At 40.6% G+C, this 24,079-nt stretch overlaps 1 protein-coding gene across 3 annotated transcripts in view; it reads left to right on the top strand.

Moving 5' to 3' along the window:
- The window catches only part of LOC119861014 (claudin-19-like), a 35,334-nt gene extending 11,255 nt beyond the window's left edge, over positions 1-24,079 (top strand). For 2 of the 3 annotated variants that reach the window (XM_038415348.2, XM_043492157.1), the window contains exons 3-6: positions 15,724-15,888; positions 16,059-16,140; positions 22,364-22,474; positions 23,908-24,079. In XM_038415348.2, coding sequence (XP_038271276.1) covers positions 15,724-15,888; positions 16,059-16,140; positions 22,364-22,474; positions 23,908-24,007 — 458 coding nt within the window. In that variant the 3' untranslated portion in view covers positions 24,008-24,079. The remainder of the gene's footprint in view (positions 1-15,723; positions 15,889-16,058; positions 16,141-22,363; positions 22,475-23,907) is intronic. The other variant, XM_038415350.2, reaches the window with a different exon arrangement.

Here is a 24,079-nt window from a genome sequence, read left to right as displayed (position 1 = left end):
CCTAGACAGCCAGAGACACCACTGAGAGTGTGATGCTGGCAGACCAGATGCTAGCTCATGCCAAGACCCAGGGCTTCACTGAACACTAACAAATACGTATCTAGAAACCAGTCTGGCTTATCTGTGGGTTAGTATAGTTACACTAGATATTAATATTATAAGAATGTGTTTAGATTTTATGGAATGCCTGTAGGATGCTGCATGTATTAATCCTACTTATAATATCTGTATCCCATGGTATAAAGTTATATTGAGTGTTTGTATTTTAAACGTCTGTAATTGTGTAACTCAGTAAATAGGAAAAGAAGGATTACTTAAAGTAAAATGACAGGTTTCAGAGTAGCAGCCGTGTTAGTCTGTATTCGCAAAAAGAAAAGGAGTACTTGTGGCACCTTAGAGACTAACAAATTTATTAGAGCATAAGCTTTCGTGAGCTACAGCTCAGTGTAGCTCACGAAAGCTTATGCTCTAATAAATTTGTTAGTCTCTAAGGTGCCACAAGTACTCCTTTTCTTAAAGTAAAATGCTTGACCTGCATACAAGAAGGCAAATGAAGCATTGTGTAGCATTATAGGACAGAGACTTCGTTGATTGCATTCCTCACTCCCACCAGAAAAAGGAGTCCTGCACATGAACTTACCCCATCAGCTTGGATTCTGGGTTGAAGGGAGGATAAAAATCCATGATAAGGAGATTCTGGGTCTCATTATGCTGTCTGGACTGTTGAAGGGCAAAGATTCCTAAACATAAGCAAGAGATTCACATGCTGGTTGGCATGGGTCAGCCCTAAAGAACTTATAGAGCTGCTTATTACAGAAGCTTATACTACCTTTTTAAATTGAAGACTAACACATTTATGTATGTTTCCTGTTTTAATCTTGCACATTACTCTCTGATTCCTTTTCTTAGTTAATAAATCTTTAGTTAGTTTAATACAGTATTGGCTACAGGTGTGTCTTTGGTTTGAGATCTGAGTACAGCTCACCTGGGGTAAGTGACTGGTCCTTTAGGACTGGGAGTAACCTAAATATTGATGTGATTTTTAGGTGTAAAGTGACCATCTATCACATGGTCCAGCTTGCCTGGGTAGCATGATAGACTGAAATACCCCAGGGGACTGTCTGTTGTAGTGCTGTAGGAGTTCATGCTTGTTACTGGGTTGGTGAAGTCTAGTGATAGAACATACCACCAGTTGGGGTTTCTGACCTGCTTTTTAATAGTCTGCCCTGAGGTTGGCACTCAGGCATGAGCCACTCCAGACAATATAACAGAGAGCTGCACCGTGTAGAGCAGAATACTTCTGTGAGTACACAGTTTGTTTTACAAGACAAGGCTGATAAGAGAAAATGGAGGGACTGAAACCTCCAGGGACATTAAACTTGCAAGCTAAGCATTTAGCTCTTGCATGGAAGAGCTAGAAAGAGGAATTTCATCTCTATGTAGATATTGCTATGGCAGATAAAGAGGATGCTGTGAAAATAAAACTATTTTGTTACCAGATTGTAGAATGGGGGATAGAGACAATTCAGACACTGTGCATGGAAATTCCCCAAGCTCACCACAACTTAGACTGTATAATGAGCTGTTTTGATACTCACTGTAACTCTAGGAAAAATGAAACTGTGGAAAGATGTAATTTTCAGAAGAGTGTCTCCAGCCAACATAGTACTGGTGTGGACATCACTTAAGTTGATGTAACTTGCATCACTCACGGGGATGTCTTTTTCACTCTCCTGAGCTATGTAAGTTACATCGACTTAAGCAGTAGTGTAGCTCAGGCCTGAGACTATGCATAGACCCAAAGCCTTTAAACAGAGCTTTGAAATAGCACCATTTCCCTCTGCGTACAATTGAGGACATACTACCAGATCTGTCTAAAGCAAGACTTTTTACAGTATGTGATGTAGAATCCAGGCTTACTTGACGACCTGCGCAACTCCATTTGGGCAATACCAGTGGTTAAGGATGCCAATGGGAATCATTCCAGAGCAGAGTGACCCAAGCATGATGGGAATCCAGCAATAGCAGACAATGTGCTGCTAGTGGGAGAAGGTGACAATCCAGAATAAGCACAATAAGATCATGACTACAAATTACTACAGTTTTTACAGAGATGCAGAGAAAAAAAAATATGAAATTGAATTTAGACAAGCTCAGATTGAGAGTAGCCGAGGTGCCATATATTGGACATGTGTTGACCCCCAAAGGCCTAAAAATAGATCCGGAGACAGAGTGGGCAATTAGAGAAATTCCGAGACCCAGCAACGTTAAAGGAGTCCAAAGATTCCGGGGAATAGTCAGTTATTTAGCAAAGTTTTGCAGACATCTATCTGAGAGCTGGGAGATCCTGAGGCAGCTGACAAATTGAGACACCCTATGGGAGTGTACAGACCAACGTGAGCAAGCATTCCGGAAAGTAAAAGATAATTGGGAAGACTCCCATTTTGAAATATTACAATGCAGAGGAACACCTGGTGCTGCAATGTGATGCATCCAAGTTGGGTCTAGGGGTTACCAGGCTGTAAGGGGGGGACAATCTGGTGCATTCAAAAGCAAAGCATTGTATGTGACAGAGAAGGGCTGTGCTCAAATTGAAAAAGAGTTAGCAATTCTCTTTGAAATGGAAAAATTTCACCAATACACATATGTGGACGTACAATCTGATCATAAACCTCTCAAAAGCATTTGGAGAAAGCCATTACTAAGGGCTTGTCTACACTTAGAGTAAATGCTGTGGAGTAGCTGCACCACTGTAACACTTAGTGAAGACACTACGTACGCCAATGGGGGAGCTTTTCCCATCACTGTAGGTACTTCATCTCCCCGACAGGTGGTAGCTATGTCGATAGAAGAGCTCTCCCGTCAACATAGCACTGTCTACACTGGGGTTATGTCAGTATGTTAAAAGAACTATGTCACTCAGGGGTGTTCATTTTGTGAGCGATATAGTTCTACTACCATTAGTTGATAGTGTACACCAAGCCTCAGTGTACTGAAAAACTTACAATGGATGATGCTGAGCTACAATATACAGATCAAGTATTGCCCTGGCAGAAACTTGGTGTTGGTGGACACCTTTAGCTGTGCATACCTGCCAGAACCCAGCAGGAGGAGTCCGTAGAGGCCGAGGTAGAGACAGTAAATCTGGTACCGTATTTATCTATCTTGGAAGATAGGCTGAGAATGATATTGAGAGGTACAGAGCAAGACAGAATGCTAGAGTCATTGAAAGTCATGATCTTATAAGGATGGCCAGTGACAACAGACCAAGTACCTAAAGAGGTAATGCCATTCTTTCAGATAAGAGAATGTGCATACAGTTGTGCATACAGAATGACATTATATTTTGAGGATAAAGAGCGGTTATTCCAGCAGCTTTTTCAAATGAAATTTTCACAGCTGGGTATTGAAGGTTGCTTAAGGCGTGCCAAAGAGACTGTATACTGGCCAGGAATGAATGAGCAATTATGGATGGTCATGGAAAAGTGATGTATGCAGATCTTAGGAAGACCGTCAACCAAAAGAGATCCTGTGGTGACACAGAGTTCCAGAAAGACCATGGGCAAAGGTGGGAGTGGATTTGTTTACCTTTGGAGACAAAGGATAGACTTTTTACCAGACACAGGATCCAGACCAGTCATATAGATTAAAACACACTTTGCACAGTACAGGATACTGGATACCAGCTGCCCAATAACAGACCATATTTTGTTTCAGGAAGTTCAGTAAGGACTGGGGTTTTGATCACAAAACATCTTCACTGAAGTATCCTCAAAGCAACAGCAAAGTGGAAACAGCAGGAAAAACTGCTAAGAAATCGTTGAAAAAATTGAAAACTCCAAAGGCAGACCTATATGCAACATAATTAATTCTCAGGAATACTCCCTTGCAAGGCCTAAATTTTAGTCTGACACAAAAATTGGTGAGTTGGAGAAAAAGGACACTTTCCAACAAGTGGAAAATTTTTAAAGTCTGGATACTCAGGTGCTTCACTTGGCAAACTATGGAGAAACCAACAGAAATAACAAAGCATTTTCCTACCACAGATCTGTGAGAGATTGACCGAATCTGGAGCTGGGTGATGAAGTGCATATATAATGATTAACAAAACAGGATAAGTTTTGGCATAAAGCTGCAGTACTGCAACCAGGAAATCAAAGATCCTATGAAGTGCAAATGGACAATGGACAGATAGTGAGGCAAAACTGTAGATACCTTAGGAATATATAAGAAACTTCTAAGGACAGTATGGACAACATACATCTTAGGGCTCATACATCTTAGGAGAATCCTGAGCCAGAGTTGTTAGAATAGGACATTGTTGGGGCATATCAGAGGAAAGACAGGCAGAAGAGGGTGTTTCAATGGGAGACTCCAACAACACAAAGCCTAGAGATATGGTTGACCAGACAGGAGGAAGACAGCACCAAGGAGGCACCAGTGAACCATACTGTAGTAGGGGAGGATGGATTGTTAAAAGACCTGCTCATCTAAGGGAGTTTGTGTGACGGACTTCTACGTTCTACAGGCATATAGGTAGACAAATTAATACGGCGATGAACATAGCAATCAGAAGAATGGTCAGCATCTGAAAGGAATATTTTAGATTGCATTATCAGTTGTTGTTGGGGCGTTTGACAATTTTCTTTAAAAGAGAAGGGATGTAACAATATGAAAGTGGAGCAGACGCTTTCAGGCAGCATACTGTTTCTAGTGGGAACTGTTTGGAAGCAACACCTCCTGAGAAATTGTCTGAGAAGCCAGGAGGCTGAAGAAGCCATGTTGTAAGCAGCCATAATAGAGCTGAAGCTTGTTAATTAACCCTGTGTCAGAGTGAGATCTTGTATGGCAGATGATCCAGACACAACAAAGCATAAAACACAAACTACCCTCTCAAGCACATGTTTGAAGAGAGAAGTCTTGCACTGTGCTCTAAAGGTTAAGGTTCAGATCTCTGAGCATCAAGGAAAGCAAAATGACTCAAGGCCCTTTCATTAAACACAAGTGATCACTGTCACTAATATAAAAAGTGCCTAACTGAATTCAGCCGTGCCAGAGGTAGTCTGAGGAAAGGTAGTCTGTCAGGTAGTGAGGATCAAAGCCAATGTAGGGATAAATGAGCCTGAAGTTCTCCCTCTTCTTTTATGGTAAAAATGGCAAGTTCTTCAAAAGGGATATAAGCACTGCTACAATATGCTGATTTAAAGTCCCATCACTTTAAAATTGTAGAGACTCCCTGAGGCAGAAGTGCAGGATTTGGTAGGATTCTCTTGAGAAATGAAATTACCACAGTTTTTGACCCATACCTCATGAGGAGCAAATCCTCATGGCCATCTCAGAGCTTTAAGATAGCCTTTCAAGTGCAAAGGCACAGGTGAGCACAGCAAGTACTGCAGGAAGGCATTTAGGGTGTGTCTACACAACAATTAAATACCCGCAGCTAGCTTGCGTCAGCTGACATTGTTCTACAATGTAGTTTTTCAGCCCATTAGCCCAAGCCCCACAAGCCTGAGTCAGCTGACATGGGCCAGCCACGCGTGTTTAATTGCTGTGCAGACATATCCTTAGAGTCCCAAATCTGCTTTTGTCTAAGTCAACAGCAAAACTCCCATTGATTTTTATGGTAGCAGAAGTAGGCATATTGTGTTCTAACATCCCTTTGCAACCAAACCCACCCTTCTACAGCCTAGCCACAAAATGGCCAGAGAGCTTTGATGAGCATATCTAAAAGAGCAGACTCATCTAGTTTACTAAGAATTTGTGGCACTTGTGATGTCCTTTTGGGAGTCTGTATGTAAAATTTACATACTACAATCATTTTATAACTGTATTATATCAAGTTGCATATCAATATAATTCTAACACAACATAAGGATCTAGTTTGTAAATAAATTTTGCTTTCTTTTCAAGGTGAGGTAGAAGCAGTTTACTACCTGTAAAAGATGGTTAAACCCATTGATATTTGCAAGGAGTTTCAGTTATTAAAGTCATTAAGTGCCAGTGCACATTTCTTCTGTGGAGCTAGCCTGGGATATGATTATACCCTTAGTCACTAGAACTCTAAAAAAATAACAACCTATGACAAACTGAAACTTTTAATAAATTGATATTGCTATCCATATAACTGTTTTCAAATGTGATTCAATCCTCCTGAGACTTTGTCTTATTTTGCTGTGATTCGGTGAAAGTTGTGTTGTCATACTTTCATTTTCCAGTGTGAGTGGGATGCGGTTTCATGAGGATATATCACTTTAACTAGAGATCAATAGTCTGTAAAATATTAATGTTTACCTTTTATCCATAAACTTTAACATCCTTTGAAATACTCAGTATAGTTATAAAGTAGCTGTCTATCTTAACTAAAATATATTTTGTGATGGTATGATATATAGTTGTACATAATAAAGTTCCAAAAGTACAGAAAGTGCTGTATGTATAAAACAAAGTTCCTGCTGTTGAATTTACAATCAAATTTTGTCTTAAAGCAAATAATATAAGAATACTAAACTTTCAAAGCAGCAATAAAATTCCAAGTAATAGTAGCCTTATGTAAACCTGTGATTGATAAAAATAAGATAGAAATTTATGAACATCACAAAAATTTACCTGTCTCAAACACTTCATAAGAGGAATGATAGTCAGAACATTGGTTAGACTTTCTGACTCTGGATGCATGATGGGCTCACTCTGTAACTTTTAATCACAAAAAATGTTAAATAGAATTTGTAAGTTTATCAAATTATTTCAATTAACATCTTTACCATAAATTGCTCCCAGATATTACAGTCATGTACAAAAAACCTTATCACTCTGTGGGTTGAGCAAAGAGCAAAGGTAGCTTCATTTTGGAGTGAAACCAGAGATAGAACGGCACGTAGTCTTCTGAAGGGAGCAATATTTGTATACACTTCATTTTAATAAAATAGACATAGTTTAGTGTGTTAATATTCACAAACATGTCTGTTGCTTTTGAAATCACTGGCTTTCTGCTGAGCTTGTGTGGGTGGCTAATTGAGGGTGCCACTTTATCGAATAGTTACTGGAAAATCTCCACCATACATGGGAACGTAATTACAACTTCTAGCTTGTTTGAAAACCTGTGGAAAAGCTGTGCAGAAGATAGCACTGGAGTCTCCAACTGCAGAAAATTTGATTCTGTGTTGGCACTGCCTGGTACGTCTCTATTTTTATGCAATATTTTTTATATAATAGAAGAATTTGTTGGAAAGAAGTAATGTCAGTTATAAAAAATCTAACCCTATATCCTGTCTAGTAGTAATGGAAGATAAAGGTGTGATGAATTGGGACTATGTCTGTACAATTCATGAATTTTGTGTGAGATTATTAACCCTATGTGTCTGTATCAGTAAACTTCTGAATGTGCAGCCTTTGCCTCCTCTATTGTCCATTTGGCCTTGTCTACACTGCTACTTTACAGCGCTACAACTTTCTCGCTCAGGGGTCTGAAAAAACACTCCCCTGAGCGCTGCAAGTTTCAGCGCTGTAAAGTGGCAGTATAGACAGTGCACGAGCTACTCTCATGGGGGTGGGTTTTTTTACAGCTCTGGGAGAGACAAAAGACTGGTGGTTCCTGTCCAGAGTAACTGAGTTAGCACGGGGAAAGTCACCTTGGCAACAGAGTCATCTGCTAGGTTTGTGCTCATTTGGTAAAGCTGGCAAAGATGTCACCTGATACAGGGAACTGAAGCTTTTAAAAAGAGAGGCTGGTCTGCTGGGGGGGGGGGGGGGGGGGGCCGGCAATTTTCTTCAGTCCATGAGGGAGAGATCACTCACTATATAATAGTGTGCATGAGGCAGGGACACCCTGCCTGCCTTCTGGGACCCAGATGGTTCCCCAAAGACTCACAAAGGAAGGGTGAGCTAGAAAGTGAGGGACATAGTAGTTTCAGGTGTTTATTATTTTGTATGATCTGTACTCTGTGCTTTACATGCTTAAGTATAAAAGAGAATAAAGGTGTTAGACTCTGTGTGTGTGTGTGTGTGTGTGTGTGTGTGTGTGTGTGTGTTAACTTCTTTACAACTGTTGCATGCTCCTGAGAGAGTTAAACTGTAAACCAGAAGTGGAGTTCTGTTTAAGTAACTGGGTTATTCAGGGGTCAGTGCTGGTCGTGGGGCATAGGGCAAGTGGGCTGAAGACCCCCATTTTTTGAGAAGGGGTACAGCCTAAGAATCAGTGCCTAGGAAGTATGCCAGAGAAGCCAGGAGAGGAACTAATGCTGCAGTCTGCTGAGGCTCTGGAAGCTTCATACCCTAGGGGATCTAGAGCACAGAGGCTTGGATCCTCTGTACATCAATCCTAGTGAGTGAGCAGGAGGGGGCACTCACTGGGAACTGTGACAAAAGGTAAAAATAGATATTTTTGGTCAATAACGGCTTCTCAGACTATTGCACTAAAATAGCTAATAAAGCAGCAGAATGTGTCAAACAAAGCACGTTAGAAAGAGCTATAAAAATAATATATATCAACCCACTTAATCAGGCAATGATTCTTTTAATAGGCATTTTAAATATAATGTAATGTGCTTTCTGACATCCTGTGGAAAGATAACTGGGTATTGTACCATTTCTAGCCTTAATGAGTGTCTTACAGTGTGGGTTTATTTTTTTTCAGAGAGATATTTTATAGGCATAGTCTTAATATTTGACATCAGTATACTGCATTGGGAGTTTTTTAATATAAGTAGGTATGAAATAGCATTTATGACAGACTGCATATTCAGACTAATACATTGTGTTGTGAGAGAAATGAAAAAAGCTATTAAATATTTAAATTAATCTATGTATTAGAAGTAGAGGTTCTTTTCTGATTGGATTTAAACTTCAGAAATCTGAATTGCCGTGTATCTGAGTTAAATATGCAAATCTTCAACAAAATCTTTCTTTGGATTGTTCTAAAGTTTTAATTATGTAGTGACAATATTCATTATATTGTAAACTGCAGGCATAAATCATGTAGATTTATGTACTCTAAGCCTAAAGGCTTCTATACATGGAGTTATTCTGGAATAAGATTGCTTTTTTCTGGTTTATCTTCCAAAGTGGATTAAGTTAATTTGGAAAAAGGCAGTCTTGTTCTGGAATAAGAGTGTCTGCACATGGAGTTATTCCACAGTAGCTATTCCACTTTAAATTCATACTCTACTTTACTTTAAACCAGAATAAATTTAATGTGTAAACAAGCCCTAAAACATACATTATAATTTAGAAAAGATTTTAATTACATTTTAAGAACTTAAGTTACAGTACACTAAAGGTAAAAGGTAACTGCTCCCGCTAGTGGAGATTTATAATTTCCTTAAACTAATTTTCTCTCACAAGCAGTTTTAAAATGGTTTGTGTAGTTTTCTTTGTATTACTTTAGACTAAGAGGAACATAAAATGTGGTCTGAATAAACTTCTTGCATTCTGCAACAACAGTTAGGATAATATCCACCTGTTTTCTCTCTGCAGGCTGCTTATTTGAGCATGGATTATGTTAGGATATAAATCTACCACTGGACTGGGACTCACCATTTAGAGCTTCTGGCTTCACATAGCATCTTACTAGTAATTATTTATACAGCACTATAAATTTACACAGTGGTGATACCAGTGGGATTTTTTTAGAATTCCCAACTCAGTAACACAAGACTGTGTCACTGATAAGAAGGTAAAAAAGCCTTTTGGAAGATGTGGCTTTAAAGAAACTCAGAGGAGGCAGACAAGAATATCAGGAGTGAGGATGCAAGGCAAAAGTGGGAGAAAAGAAAGGGAACTGAAAGAGGATTTGGAGGAGGAGGAGAGCATAGTAGGGAGTGGGAGTGGGGGGGGGTCTAAGGGAGAAATGAGAGCAGACATATCGGAAATTTATAGGTAGGGCTTTAAGGTGAGAACTTGAATCTTAAATTTGATGCAGTAAGAGGAAGTGGATGAATATATTCAGAGGGTGGCTCTGTGGTTAGACCAGCGGGAAGGGAATGTTTCTTAAGCAGAAGCATGTTGAATATCCTGGAAGGGGTAGAGTTTGCAATATTTGAGATAAGAAAAGAGATGAAGATAGTAAGGAAAAAGTGGATTTTCTTATAACAGAGGAAAAAAGCAATAGAACTTGGAGACACTGGATTTATGGAAGAAGAGAAGAATCAAAGATGAGAGTTTCAAGCCTGGAAGACAGGAAGGATAGTGGAGTTATGGTGACAGATCAGGAGGGTGGAGAAAAAAGGTTTGGAAGAAATAAGTAGCTCAATTTTGGAGATTAAGAGAGCAGCAGGACATCCAGAGGATTCCTGAGGGAGCTGGAAGCATAAGATCGCACAGATGAGCGTCTGTGTTCAGTTCCAATGTAGAGGTTATTCAGTGATCATCTGTACAGAAACGTAGCTGAAACAATGAAAATGAATGAGATCAGAGGTAGAAAGGAAGGGCATCTTTGGTGATGGGCTGTTAGAGCATGGTTTTAAACAGAAGCAGGAGGGATCTCTTGAAGGTCTCTGCATTGGCAGCCCTAGCTGGTTAGAGTGCCCTCTGATATCAGATTTAGCTCCCTTTCAATCAGGTTTAAAACCTTTTTTTAGATCAGTAGGACTTCACTTAGTATATTAATTTTGATTTAACTTTTACATTTTGATCCCAGAACATGTAGGGATCAAGTGAGACAGGCTAAAAGTCTAAATAAAATATAAATGACACATTCTAGGAAGCATGCATCACCCAAAACCACGCAGCAGAATGTTGCCCTAGCATAAACACTTTCCGACTGATTGGATTTTTAGCTCAACCAAAAGTTGCCAGAAGCATTTCAATATTTTTCCCTTTCTGCCAAAGCAAAAATGGCAAACTAGAGACACATTATGGTCTCCTTGGGACGCATTAGGATGGCACAGCTGTAGCTTCAGCAAGTGATAGAGTCAGCCACAGGGGAACGTATCACACATGCAGCTAATGGCAACCTCCATGCAGGAACAAATCTATGAAGCAAAACTGGGGAGGGAGGGAGAGGATGAGAGAAACATAGTTAATAATATGCAAATCAATGTAGCAATTCACAAAGATTTGATTTAGGTTTCGAGGCAGCTGCTAAAAATGGTGTGTTTTAACCCCTCTTGGGAGCATAAATGTATCCCATAGACATGGAGTAGGTAGAGGGTGATTAGGTTTTTTAATAATGTTAATTTTACAAGGCTAAAAGTCGAGTAGAGTTGGACCTTGCAAAGGGAATTAAAACCAATAGTAAAAGGTTCTATAGCCATATAAATAAGAAGAAAACTAAAAAGGAAGAAGTGGGGCCGTTTAACACTGAAGATGGAGTGGAGGTTAAAGATAATCTAGGCATGGCCCAATATCTAAACAAATACTTTGCCTCAGTCTTTAATAAGGCTAAAGAGGATCTTGGGGATAATGGTAGCATGACAAATGGGAAGGAGGATATAGAGGTAGATATTACCATATCAGAGGTAGAAGCAAAACTGAAACAGCTTAATGGGACTAAATCGGGGGGCCCAGATAATCTTCATCCAAGAATATTAAAGGAATTGGCATCTGAAATTGCAAGCCCATTAGCAAGAATTTTTAATGAATCTGTAAACTCAGGAATAGTACCGAATGATTGGAGAATTGCTAATATAGTTCCTATTTTTAAGAAAGGAAAAAAAAGTGATCCGGGTAACTACAGGCCAGTTAGTTTGACATCTGTAGTATGCAAGGTCCTGGAAAAAATTTTGAAGGAGAAATTAGTTAAGGACATTGAAGTCAATGGTAAATGGGACAAAATACAACATGGTTTTACAAAAGGTAGATCGTGCCAAACCAACCTGATCTCCTTTTTTGAAAAAGTAACAGATTTTTTAGATAAAGGAAATGCAGTGGATCTAATTTACCTAGATTTCAGTAAGGCGTTTGATACCGTGCCACATGGGGAATTATTAGTTAAATTGGAGAAGATGGGGATCAATATGAACATCAAAAGGTGGATAAGGAATTGGTTAAAGGGGAGACTGCAACGGGTCCTACTGAAAGGCGAACTGTCAGGTTGGAGGGAGGTTACCAGTGGAGTTCCTCAGGGATCGGTTTTGGGACCAATCTTATTTAATCTTTTTATTACTGACCTTGCACAAAAAGTGGGAGTGTGCTAATAAAGTTTGCAGATGATACAAAGCTGGGAGGTATTGCCAATTCGGAGAAGGATCGGGATATTATACAGGAGGATCTGGATGACTTTGTAAACTGGAGTAATAGTAATAGGATGAAATTTAATAGTGAGAAGTGTAAGGTTATGCATTTAGGGATTAATAACAAGAATTTTAGCTATAAGTTGGGGACGCATCAATTAGAAGTAACGGAAGAGGAGAAGGACCTTGGAGTATTGGTTGATCATAGGATGACTATGAGCTGCCAATGTGATATGGCTGTGAAAAAAGCTTATGCGGTTTTGGGATGCATCAGGAGAGGCATTTCCAGTAGGGATAAGGAGATTTTAGTACCGTTATACAAGGCACTGGTGAGACCTCACCTAGAATACTGTGTGCAGTTCTGGTCTCCCATGTTTAAAAAGGATGAATTCAAACTGGAGCAGGTACAGAGAAGGGCTACTAGGATGATCCGAGGAATGGAAAACTTGTCTTATGAAAGGAGACTTAAGGAGCTTGGCTTGTTTAGCCTAACTAAAAGAAGGTTGAGGGGAGATATGATTGCTCTCTATAAATATATCAAAGGGATAAATACAGGAGAGGGAGAGGAATTATTTCAGCTCAGCACCAATGTGGACACAAGAACAAATGGGTATAAACTGGCCACCAGGAAGTTTAGACTTGAAATCAGACGAAGGTTTTTAACCATCAGAGGAGTGAAGTTTTGGAATAGCCTTCCAAGGGAAGCAGTGGGGGCAAAAGATCTATCTGGCTTTAAGATTCTACTCGATAAGTTTATGGAGGAGATGGTATGATGGGATTTTGGTAAGTAATTGATCTTTAAATATTCAGGGTAAATAGGCCAAATCCCCTAAGATGGGATATTAGATGGATGGGATCTGAGTTACTATAGAAAATTCTTTCCTGGGTATCTGGCTGGTAAATCTTGCCCATATGCTCAGGGTTTAGCTGATTGCCATATTTGGGGTTGGGAAGGAATTTTCCTCCAGGGCAGATTGGAGAGGCCCTGGAGGTTTTTCGCCTTCCTCTGTAGCATGGGGCATGGTTGACTTGAGGGAGGCTTCTCTGCTCCTTGAAGTCTTTGAACCATGATTTAAGGACTTCAATAGCTCAGACATGGATGAGGTTTTTCATAGGAGTGGGTGGGTGAGATTCTGTGGCCTGCGCTGTGCAGGAGGTCGGACTAGATGATCAGAATGGTCCCTTCTGACCTTAGTATCTATGAATCTATGAAAAAGAAAACTGAACAAGGAAAACAGAAAAACAAACTGAAGAGCAGATTGATGAAAAACAAGAAAGGTGAGATGGTGGGTCCAAGAGATAAACTACTGGACAAAATCAGTGTAGGCAGAGAATCTAAGAAAGTAAACAGCAAAAAATTATTGCATGGAAAGAAGATGAGCTGCTCAACAAAAGGCCTAAGGATGCAGAAACTTGTTTTGCAGTATCTAAAAGGAGGATTCTAGGACCTCAGATTGGGTGATGAAGCCCCAGAAGGTGAAACTGACCAGCTTGCTTTCTTCAGCCACCTCCTACAATTACTCTATTTTTGATATTCAGATTCACATTCCTTTGGGATCTTGTGTGTGAAAGCACTTTGGACTAAAACAGAAATTGTATTTAATATGTTTTTGGCAAAATAAATTGAGATTCAGCTATCGCCATTGTCCATTTCTTTACATACTAATCATCAGGCCTTAAAACAAGACAGGAATTAAATTGCCCTTTGTGGTGTTAAAGTATAAAGAATACAATTCATACACAAAGGATGCATAAGCGTTAACCTACTGGGCTTCCTTTTATGAGTCTTAAACTTTAAAAACAGGTTTGGCTTGAAGGTTCAAATATTTATCCAACAAGACTGACTGGAAAACAACACAAATTTTAATCTCTATTATGTGCTCTATACACAACCTCAAAGTAGTTCACTCTGAATGTTCTGCGCACCATATATAGTATCTAATCTTAACCATAATTAACATATTTTCATCTAGAGTCAGCATGATGTAATGGTTAGAGTGGGGGACTGGAAATCAGGTAGTCACGGAGTATCTGTGCCTCAGTTTTCCTATTTATAAAATGGGAATAATAATTAGCTTTCTCAAGGTCTTTGACGGATTTATTTGCCATTTATGTGCAAATTATTGCTACTCGCTCCAAAGCTGGAAGTGGAAAAACTACAGCCAAGCAAATGTTAAGCAATAACTAGGATATTGAACAGATGTCAGAAGGTCAGAGACTAAATATAAATTGAGTTGAAAAACAGAAAAACTATTGTGTAATAGAACATTGGCAATGAAACAGATTTAGGTGGTGCAATTAGCTCTGTGCCATCTTTGATGTAGAATCATGTGCTGCAATTACTATTGGGTAAATTAGCTTAGTTTTTAACCTGATTAATAAATACCATTTATAAAAAAGTCAAAATTGAGAGTGACCCCGCCTGTTATGGAATTAACTCTAGCAGCTCCATAGTTAAGGTTGTTGAGATTATTATAATGTGATAAGGGGTGTAGAAGTAAATCCCTTTGTTAGAAAATAATGTAATCATTAAACTTTACATCAGTTACCCTAGAGGTATGATTTAATACTCTGGTAAATTACAAGTAATCCTGTTTAATACTTTAGGAGTTTGAAAGAACTAAATCTTAACATTCTTTGAGCATTGTCCATATGGATCCCTATCTTTGATGATGCACAGTTCTGTGTCATGCAACCCTAAACTTTCCAGAAAGGTGTGTCTGTTCAGGCTTTGCACTCACCCTTCTTATATGCCTCCAAAGGCCAGGTTAGCTGAAAATCAGGCTAAAACTATTCATTTTACGGAAAATGATTTTTTGCCCTTTTATTGCCTGTGATTTGTTTCCTCAAGAAAGCTTGAAATAGCTGTTTTATAAAACATTTAATCCTCAAACACTTGTACTCTTTAATATTCTGGAGTTTTTAGCTCGGTAAGTCAGGCATTTATTGCTTGTGGTTGGGGACTAGATTAAGGTGGACAACTTGGAGGCACTTGGCAAGTTTTTTTTTAAAAGGGAAGTTCAAGTTGCAAAAATCTTTGTTTGAGATTTCAAGCCCAAATAGCTTGTACAATGAACATCTGATAAATGCATAGGAGAATTTAAACATGAAGATCCAGATTTCCAAGGTCTCCTCTAAATTAGTACCTACTCTTTTTCACGCACCATTTTTAATGGACACAAAAACTTACATTTGGCTTTACAACAGGCAATGGTTCATATAGTTCTGGTGATCAGATAACCAACTCACTAATTTGGGTGTAATTTTTCAGGTTAACAAAAATCTCTGTTAGGTGTTATTGAAACCATTAACCCCATCACTACTAGTTAATCCAGTTCAGCATTAAAGTTTGCAACCTCATTAATTTCTATACTGCATAAACATTCTGACTTTTAGATGCTTCTGTAAACCAAATATCTACACTTTGTAAGATTCTCTCATCACTAATTCTGATAATTATTTGACGTTTTCTTTGATGAACATATACTTTCAAAATGGAATTTTATTAAATTACTTGTGCAGGAACTGATTTTTTTGTCCCGCTTTTCTAATGCAGTTTACATACAAGCATGTCGTGCTCTGATGATCATTTCCATCGTCTTAGGTCTCTTGGCTACTGTGCTGTCATTGTTTGGTTTAAAGTGCACACAAGTTGGGATGAGTAATGAAAATACAAAAGTAAAGATTTCTGTAATGGGGGGAGCGATCTTCATTTTATCAGGTAAGATACCATCATTGTGCATTGAGACTGAACTTAGGACATTATTGGTGCTCAATACTGCTTTCATGATTAGCAAACTAAGTGAAAAGTACATCTATTTTCATAATTTAAAGCTGTAGAACTATTTAATGGTTTATTTAAGTATGTGCATTTTGAATTTTTCTCCATAGGACTCTCATCCATGGTGGCTGTTTCTTGGTATGCTGCAAGGATTACTGCTCAGTTTTTTGACCCACTGTATGGTGGAACCAAGTAAGTTAATGGACCTGTTGAATCAAATTGCTGAATATTTTTAAGATGGCATCAGTAATTTCAGTGGGCAGTTTCCTGTAAGGGTTTTCCAGGGCCACTTAGTCTGTACTGGTCAAGTTATCCCATCCTGCTTAAAGAAAAATTTATCAACAACTGAGTCTTTGAAATCCTCTTTCCCACTGGATGGAGGAATTATTGCCGGGTGGGAGGACCCCTGGGGCAGGACCTGACTTTCAAGGAGTCAAGGAACATGCAAGCCATATGAGCCTCAAATTCTCAATCATGGCGCATTGGCACAGAGTGTATGTCCCTCTGTTCTATTACCATGCTCTCCTGTCATTGATGCGCCATTGCATCAGCTGTCTGTGACCCTTTTGGGGCTCTTAGAATGCAGAACCAAAGTTAATGTGACATGGAGCATTTACCAGCAAGAAATCCTCCAGATCCACAGGTGTGCTTGCTCCAAAATGGCTTCTTCTTTGTTCCTTCTTTGTCTGATCCATCATGCTCCCTGAAATTCAGAGCCTCTCCTATGTGGCCAGAGATTTTTGAGGGAAGGTGGAACACACAGAATAGGTGGTGCTGTAGGAAGGACTTGGCTTTATTAATAATTATTTGTATTCCATAGCACCTAAGAGTCCTAGTCAGGGAACAGGACCTCATTATGCTAGGTGGTATACAAACTCGGAACATAAATACAGTCCCTTCCCCAGAGAGCTTACAATCTAAGTAGAATGGATACAATTTAAACTGCATTTGGAACATCTTGGAAGCCTATTCATAGAATAGCAGTAACAGCTTTGGAGGATATGACAATGATGGACATTTTGGTATCCTGGCTTCCTGTCTAGAGACCAACAGCGTAATGATATGTTCCCTCAGACTAAATGGAGTTTAGTTAAGAGTGTCTTAAAAATAGCCACCACCAAATTTGAGTATAAACATATTACACAATAGAGTGACTTCTGCCCACTCCAGGATCCTTTTCTCTGAATAAAATATAAATTCCAAAGAAAGAACTTGAAGGTAATATATTACCTTTTCAGAATAACATTAACAGTTTAAAATTGAGAAACATCCAGGAAAAATTCCAGGACCTCTTACCTTTGCTCCATATCCCCACCCTTCCTCTGTCTCTAGGCTTAAAAGCTTTCTTGTTGAGTATGGCAATAATCCATATCCATTTTTCCAGGCTATATTGTATACGGAACTATCTTCACTATCTATTGGGAAATGTTAAAGTGGATAAAGGGCAGATCTTTGGACATTACACTTCGCAATGGACAGGGCCCAAATTTGTCAGCTTGTAGTACAGAGCTGATGGTGGATGTCTCAGCCAGCTGCCTTGGTGACTCAACTGAAAGAAAGGGGAGGGCATTTGGAAGCCGGCCAGTGCATGTTTCCTGAGACATTAGGAATCTATCAAGCATGGCCTATATGCTGCTGCTCCTCTGAGCTTTGGGAACCTTTTAGAAAAGCAGTATCTGTTGAAGTTGCATGAATGCCTCCTTGTAGCACTGGCTGTTTGGAGCTATAGCTGAAGCTATAAGAAGGTGTGCAGTACCTGGCAACCTCTGTTCTTTCATTTCTTGGCTAGCTGTGGGTATATGTTGTGTTCCTGTCATCCCAATTCAGTTTAATCTATGAATTTCATTACAGTGCTGTCTATTCTTTCTTCCATTTAATTAATAAAGCAGTTACATAAAACAGATCCTAGCAGATACCTATGGGATACCCCCGGCCCCCCTGATCACTTCATTCCCTCCCTCCCACTTCATACTTAGTACATTGTTTATCATTACCCTTTGTTTATGTATCTTTATCTTTATTACCCTTTCACCAGTTTTCAATACATATTTTTGAGTAGGAGGAAGTCAGGAAACTCGTAAGTTTTTCCCATCTTTGAGTTAGCAGCTGGCTCTGTGTAGATATTTTTTTCCGGTTTACTTCTCCAAGACTATGTCTACACAAGAAACGCTATTGTAGTGCTGAAGTGTAGACCATTACTACAGCGACAGAAGGAGCTCTTCTCTTGCTGTAGTAAATCCACCTCTCTGAGAGGACAGTAGCTAGGTCAATGGAAAAATTCTTCCATCAACCTAGTGCTTTCTCCACGGACGCTTAGGTTGACCCAGCTACATCATTCAACTTTCTAGTGTAGACCAGCCCCAAGCCTTTCTCCTGTTCAGTGGGCAGCTTTTTCAATACATATTAGTTTGTACTAACTCATAATGAAATTTTCCTCAGCTCCTTTAGCGATCAGCCCTTTCTCCCTAGCTTTACTTTGTCTCATTTGTTCTTGAAGTTGATGATAATGCCAATATTTTGTAGAACTTATCTCTGCCGTTCCTTTTTGAATAGTGTGGATCTCATTTGCACTTTTTATTATTTTTCCTAGAAAACACAAAACTGTCCTCCCTTGGCTTCTATGACTGCATCCTCTCCAGGTTTTTTACTCTACTTCTCTGATTCTTCTGCGTGTCCTTTAGAGCAGGAGGGGCTGCGGGATGGTGGCTCCAGGAGGCTGGGGTTTGGGGTACAGGAGAGGGTTTGGGGCGCTGGCTCTGGGAGGGGGCTCAGGGCCAGCGGCTGGGGTGTGGCCTCCCATCGGGCAGCACATAGCTCCTGTGGCTCCCGGTCTGCAGCGCAATGTGGCTGCTGCTAAGGCAGGCTCCCTGCCGGCTCCGGACCCACGCCACTCCCGTAAGGGGCCAACATGCCCCTGCGGTGCTTGGGGCGGGGGCACGTGGCTCCGCGCGCTGCCCCTCTCTGCAAGCACCGCCCCGGCAGCTCCCCTGGGCCACGGCTCCCCGTTCCCGGCCAAGGGGAGCTGCGGGGGCAGTGCCTGCAGGCAGGAGCAGTGTGCGGAGGGAAACACAGAGCCGTGGAAGTGGCTAGCGGGGAGTGGGCGCAGAGGTCTCCCTCCGCGCACTGTTTCTGCCTGCAGGCTCTCCCGCCGCAGCTCCCCTTGGCCGGGAACGGGGAGCCGTGGCCAAGGGGAGCTGCCGGGGCGGTGCTTGCAGAGAGGGGCAGCGCGCGGAGCCACGTGCCCCCGCCCCTCCCCAGGGGCTGCAGGGGCACGTTTTCTCCTCCTGGGAGTGTCGTGGGGCCGGGGCAGGCAGGGAGCCTGCCTGACCATGCTGCACCATGGCCCAGGAGTCGCTGGAGGTAAGTGCTGCCCGGCGGCAGACGACACCCCAACCCAGAGCCAGCACCCTGTATCCCCTCCTGCACCCCAACACTCTGCCCCAGCCCGGAGCCCCCTCCCATACCCAAATTCCCTCCCAGAGCCCGCACCCCCTCCTGTACCTCAGGCTCAGCCCAGATCCCCCTCCCACACTGCGAAACCCTCGGCCCCAGCCCAGAGCGCGCACCCCCTCCCGAACCCCAATCCCCTACCACAGCCAGGTGAAAGTGAGTGAGGGTGGGGGAGAGGGAGGGATGGAGTGGGGCGGGGCATTGGGGAAGGGACGGGGTAGATCCTGGGTTGCCCGTAAATTCAAAAAGTGATCTTGGGCGTAAAAAGGTTTGAGACCACTGCTTTAGAGGATTCTCTCCCATTCCTTTCTAACATTATGTTGGGGTTCCACTGGGCTCCGTCCTTGGTTCTGTTCTTTTCTCCCTCTACACTTTATCGCTGGGTAAACTCTCTCACAAACACAGATTCAACTACAATCTTTGTGCTGACTACTCACAGAGCTATCTGTACTCTGGACTTGTTTCCTTCTGTCCAAACTAAACTCTCAGCTTGTGTCTAGCTGTCAGTTCATGTTCAACCTGGCTAAAACAGAACTCCTAATTCCCCCCTGAATCTCTTCCCACTGTCTCCTGTCTCATACACTGTAGACGACACCACCATCTTGCCAGTCACTCTCATCTGTAATCTGGGCGTCGTCATCAATTTGGATCTCTCTCTAGGTCCTCACATCGTGGCTGTGTCTAAATCTTGCAGATTTTTTTCAGCATAACGCCACTAGGATACAGCCTTTCCTATCCGTCCATACATTTCAACTATCATCTTGCATCCCAATTACTGCAACATTCTTCTCTTTGCCCTTGACAAATGCAATCTTTCCCCACTCCTATCCATTCAGAATGCTGCTGCAAAGATCATTCTCTTTACCCATCACTTTGACATGTCACCTCATTCTTTGCATGGTTCTGACTCATCACTTTCCATGCCTATCCCCAACCTATCACCTCTCATTTGTTATTGAAGGGTCAGCTCCTGATTCCAATCTGCAGCCATAGCTCACTTGTTAAATTTTCAAACAAACACTTTCATGCTTTCTCCCATGCTGTCCCTTACCTGTCCCTTGGGAGAAACTCCTTGTAAACAGCCATAAAGCTACAGTAGAACCTCAAAGATATGAACACCAGAGTTACGGACTGACCAGTCAACGGGACACCAAGTGAAACCAATCAGGCAGTAGCAGAGACAAATTTTTTTTAAAAAGCAAATACTGTACCGTGCCTGTATTGCATCTTAGAGATAGGCACATCTGGGCTGCCTGTCCCCACCCCCACGCACAGGGCAAGACGCTGGGGCTGACAGCCCAAGGCATCCGGAGCCAGCCAGTAGAGCAGGAGCAGCACTGGGATCTGCACTACTTTCACTCCTTTCCCACTCCCCCGGGAGGGAGACAGCTGTTTTTACACACACACCCTGCCCAGAGTGGGAAAGCTTGCAAACTCATGCTGGTGCCGAGTAGGGAGCTCAACTGCTGCTGAAACCTGGTCTGGAGTGTCAGCTGCTGGATCTGGAGTCCGAACTGCGCTTTGTTCAGTGTAACGAACATTTCAGAGTTGTGGACAACATCCATTCCTGAGGTGTCTGTAACTCTGAGGTTCTACTGTACTTCATTATCCTCCTTCAGCTTCCTCCTTCAAACTCTCCTTTGCCTTGATGCCTACAAAACATGACAGCAGTTAGGCTGCAGGTGTGCTGAGACCACAGGCTGTCGTGCTGACCAATATTGTCTCATTGTTTCCTTGTACTCATCTATTTGTCTATATCCATCTGTTGTTTTATATTTTAATTGCAAGCTCTTTGGGGCAGGGACTGTCTTTTTTTCTGTGTTTGTACAACATCTGACACAGTGGGGCCCTGATCCATGACTGGGATTCCTAGGTACTGCTATCATACAAATAATAACATTAAGCTCTCCATTAAGAAGAAAAGGGTGATGGGTTTGTATCTGGCATTGTGAAAGATTGACTAAACCAGTCATTCTTGACTATTTATTACTGATATTCAGGGTTAGTCCTCCTTACTGTTACCACTTGCTGGTAATACCAGGTTAGATATGAAAAAGCTGGATGTGAAGAGAACTCCAGTTGACTACATATAGCTAAGCCCTTCAGGAAGTCCACCAGCTGTTATTAGAGTATAAGGAGAAGTCTTAAGGGTGAAGCAATCTTGGAAAAGCAAAGACTTGACTGGATGAGAATTTGTATTCAGACCTGGTATGAATAGGCAGAAGTTCCTTTGCTAGAAGGAAACTAAGTTTTCTGATTACAACAAGAGAACTGTATTTACAATATGCACCGATAACATTGCTGTCTTTGAGATTTTTAAGGTTGCTACTTTCAGATCAGTTTACACTTTTAACTAAACATTTTCTTGGTAGGAGTGCTAGATCAGACACTAATTGCTTAGCTGTTTACTAGTCTTCTACAGTGGGGATCTGTATTGGTAATTCTGTGTAGGAGAAAATTATTATTCTGAAGAGATAATACTGAAGTCTCCAGATGTAAGTGGATAAGTGCAGTAAACCTTTTTTCCCCTTTTATCTTCAAGCTGTTGCTCCATGTGTTTTGTTCTCAGACACTGTAAATATCTGTCCTTTATGACCAACTCTTCAGTATATCTAAGCAATTACCTATCCCCCTTTATCTCCATGTTGCTTATTAATTTTTTGTTTTTTAAATCCCTGATTCAGCAAAGCACTTAAGCAGAGATACAAATGCTTACATTATTGGCCACATCATCTATTATGTAACATTTAATTGGGTACTGAAACTAAACTCCCTGGTTTATAATTCTCTGCATTCTTTACCAAGTATGATGATAGCTTTTTATACAATTAGCACATCTTATAGCTAGTACAGTGTAAAATGTATTACGGCTTCATGCAAAATATATAATATAATGGAGAAAGTTTTAAATCTTCTATGTGTGATCCTGTTGTATGATGCTTCCATAAAATCCTTCATATTCCAGGTATGAACTAGGAGATGCACTATACTTAGGCTGGGCTGGATCGATTCTGTCTATGCTTGGTGGGATCTTCTTGACTTGTTCATGCAAAAGGGGAAAAAGAGGAAAGCACAGGTAGCTCTTCATCTTAAAGGTCAAAATAAATGATATACTTCAATCAGTGCCAAATGCATAGAAAGTGGGTTTGTCCCCAATTATCCACTTCTGTATTGTGTAGATGCAAAAACTAGAGGCTAGGACTGTCAATTCAACACTGACTCTTGCCATAAACTTGTGATGTAAACATGCATATACTCTTTATGCCTATCCTTCTGACCTCTGACACTGGCTTGTAAAAATTTGAAATAATCAGTTTTATATTTTTTATAATTTGGGCAGTGTTGGTGCTTCTAATGAACGTACAATGGAATTGTGCCAAGGCTGGCTCTAGGCTTTTTGCCGCCCCAAGCTCTGAGAGCGCAACTACTCAAGCAAAAAAACAAAACAAAACAAAAAAATGGCCGGAATGCTGCCCCTAGAATTGTGCCACTCCAAGCACGTGCTTGCTTTGCTGGTGCCTAGAGGTGGTCCTGAATTGTGCAATCAAAGAGCAGAGCTTCCTTTGTATTGGTAAAACTGCAATACAGATCTTTAAATTTTTTTTGTATTATGGTAGTAGTGCCATAATTTTCTATTCATATTTTCACTACCATTAAAAGGATCTAATTCTATTTATCTTGCAGAAAATAAAATCCTTTTCCCCCAAAAAGAAAAGGAGTACTTGTGGCACCTTAGAGACTAACAAATTATATTCCCCCAAAGCAACTGATACAGCTTAAGAAAATTCTGAGATTTTTCGTGTTTCTTGTAGAAAGGTTTGTTTAGCAATATGTCAGATAAATCAAGTTTCTGGCCTGACTACTTATCATTTTTCATTGGAAAAATATAATCTTTATTTGAAATAAGTCAGACATGCAGCAGTTGTCTGGGAAATGGTTGCAGCTGTCAGAAATAGCAAAGGTCTGTGCACCCTTGAAATGTCCAAGCAATACTAGGACCAAGTACATATAAACCACATTTATTTAAACCTTTTAAAAAAAAAAAAGGTGATGCACAGAAGGAAGAAGCATGTTGGATGATGCTTTACTTAAACATTAGAAAAAGCTGTGTGAGAACAGCCAATGAGGGACAGTATTACGTTGAGCATGATATACTATTGCATATTGAGCCTGGTCCAAAGCCACTGGAGTTGATGGACAAATTTCAATTGACTTAATAGGGCTTTGGATCTGACCCATAATGCACTGACTCACTAATTTTCAAATTTGATTTTAGTAAGTCCTTCAGTGAAACCTAGTACAGAATTTAAAGCTCTGCACTATGGGTGAGATCCCATAGTGTGGACCCAAGATAATTTCCAACTACATTTTTTTATCTTGTTGATTTGTGTTAGAAATTGCAACTAGCATAAATAAAGACTCCTGCTTAGGTCAGTTAAACTGATTTTGTCAAAGAGCATATGGATGTATAGTATTTAATTATTTACAGTTCATTTTTCTTAATTACAGTGACCGCAAGTATGACTACTCAGCTGGCCAGGCAGCTCATCAGCCATGCATTTACACCAAAAATTCTGATACAGTCATGACATCCAAAGATTATGTGTAAACTCTTATTTTTTTTAATTGTTTGTACGTTAACATCTTGTCAATCCAAATAAAAAGATAAATTAATTTTTGA

This window comes from Dermochelys coriacea, chromosome 9 (assembly GCF_009764565.3).
Source record: "Dermochelys coriacea isolate rDerCor1 chromosome 9, rDerCor1.pri.v4, whole genome shotgun sequence".
Lineage (NCBI taxonomy): Eukaryota > Metazoa > Chordata > Testudines > Dermochelyidae > Dermochelys > Dermochelys coriacea.
The sequence above is the reverse complement of the archived record's forward strand: the minus strand, read 5'-3'. Positions and strand labels throughout refer to the sequence as shown.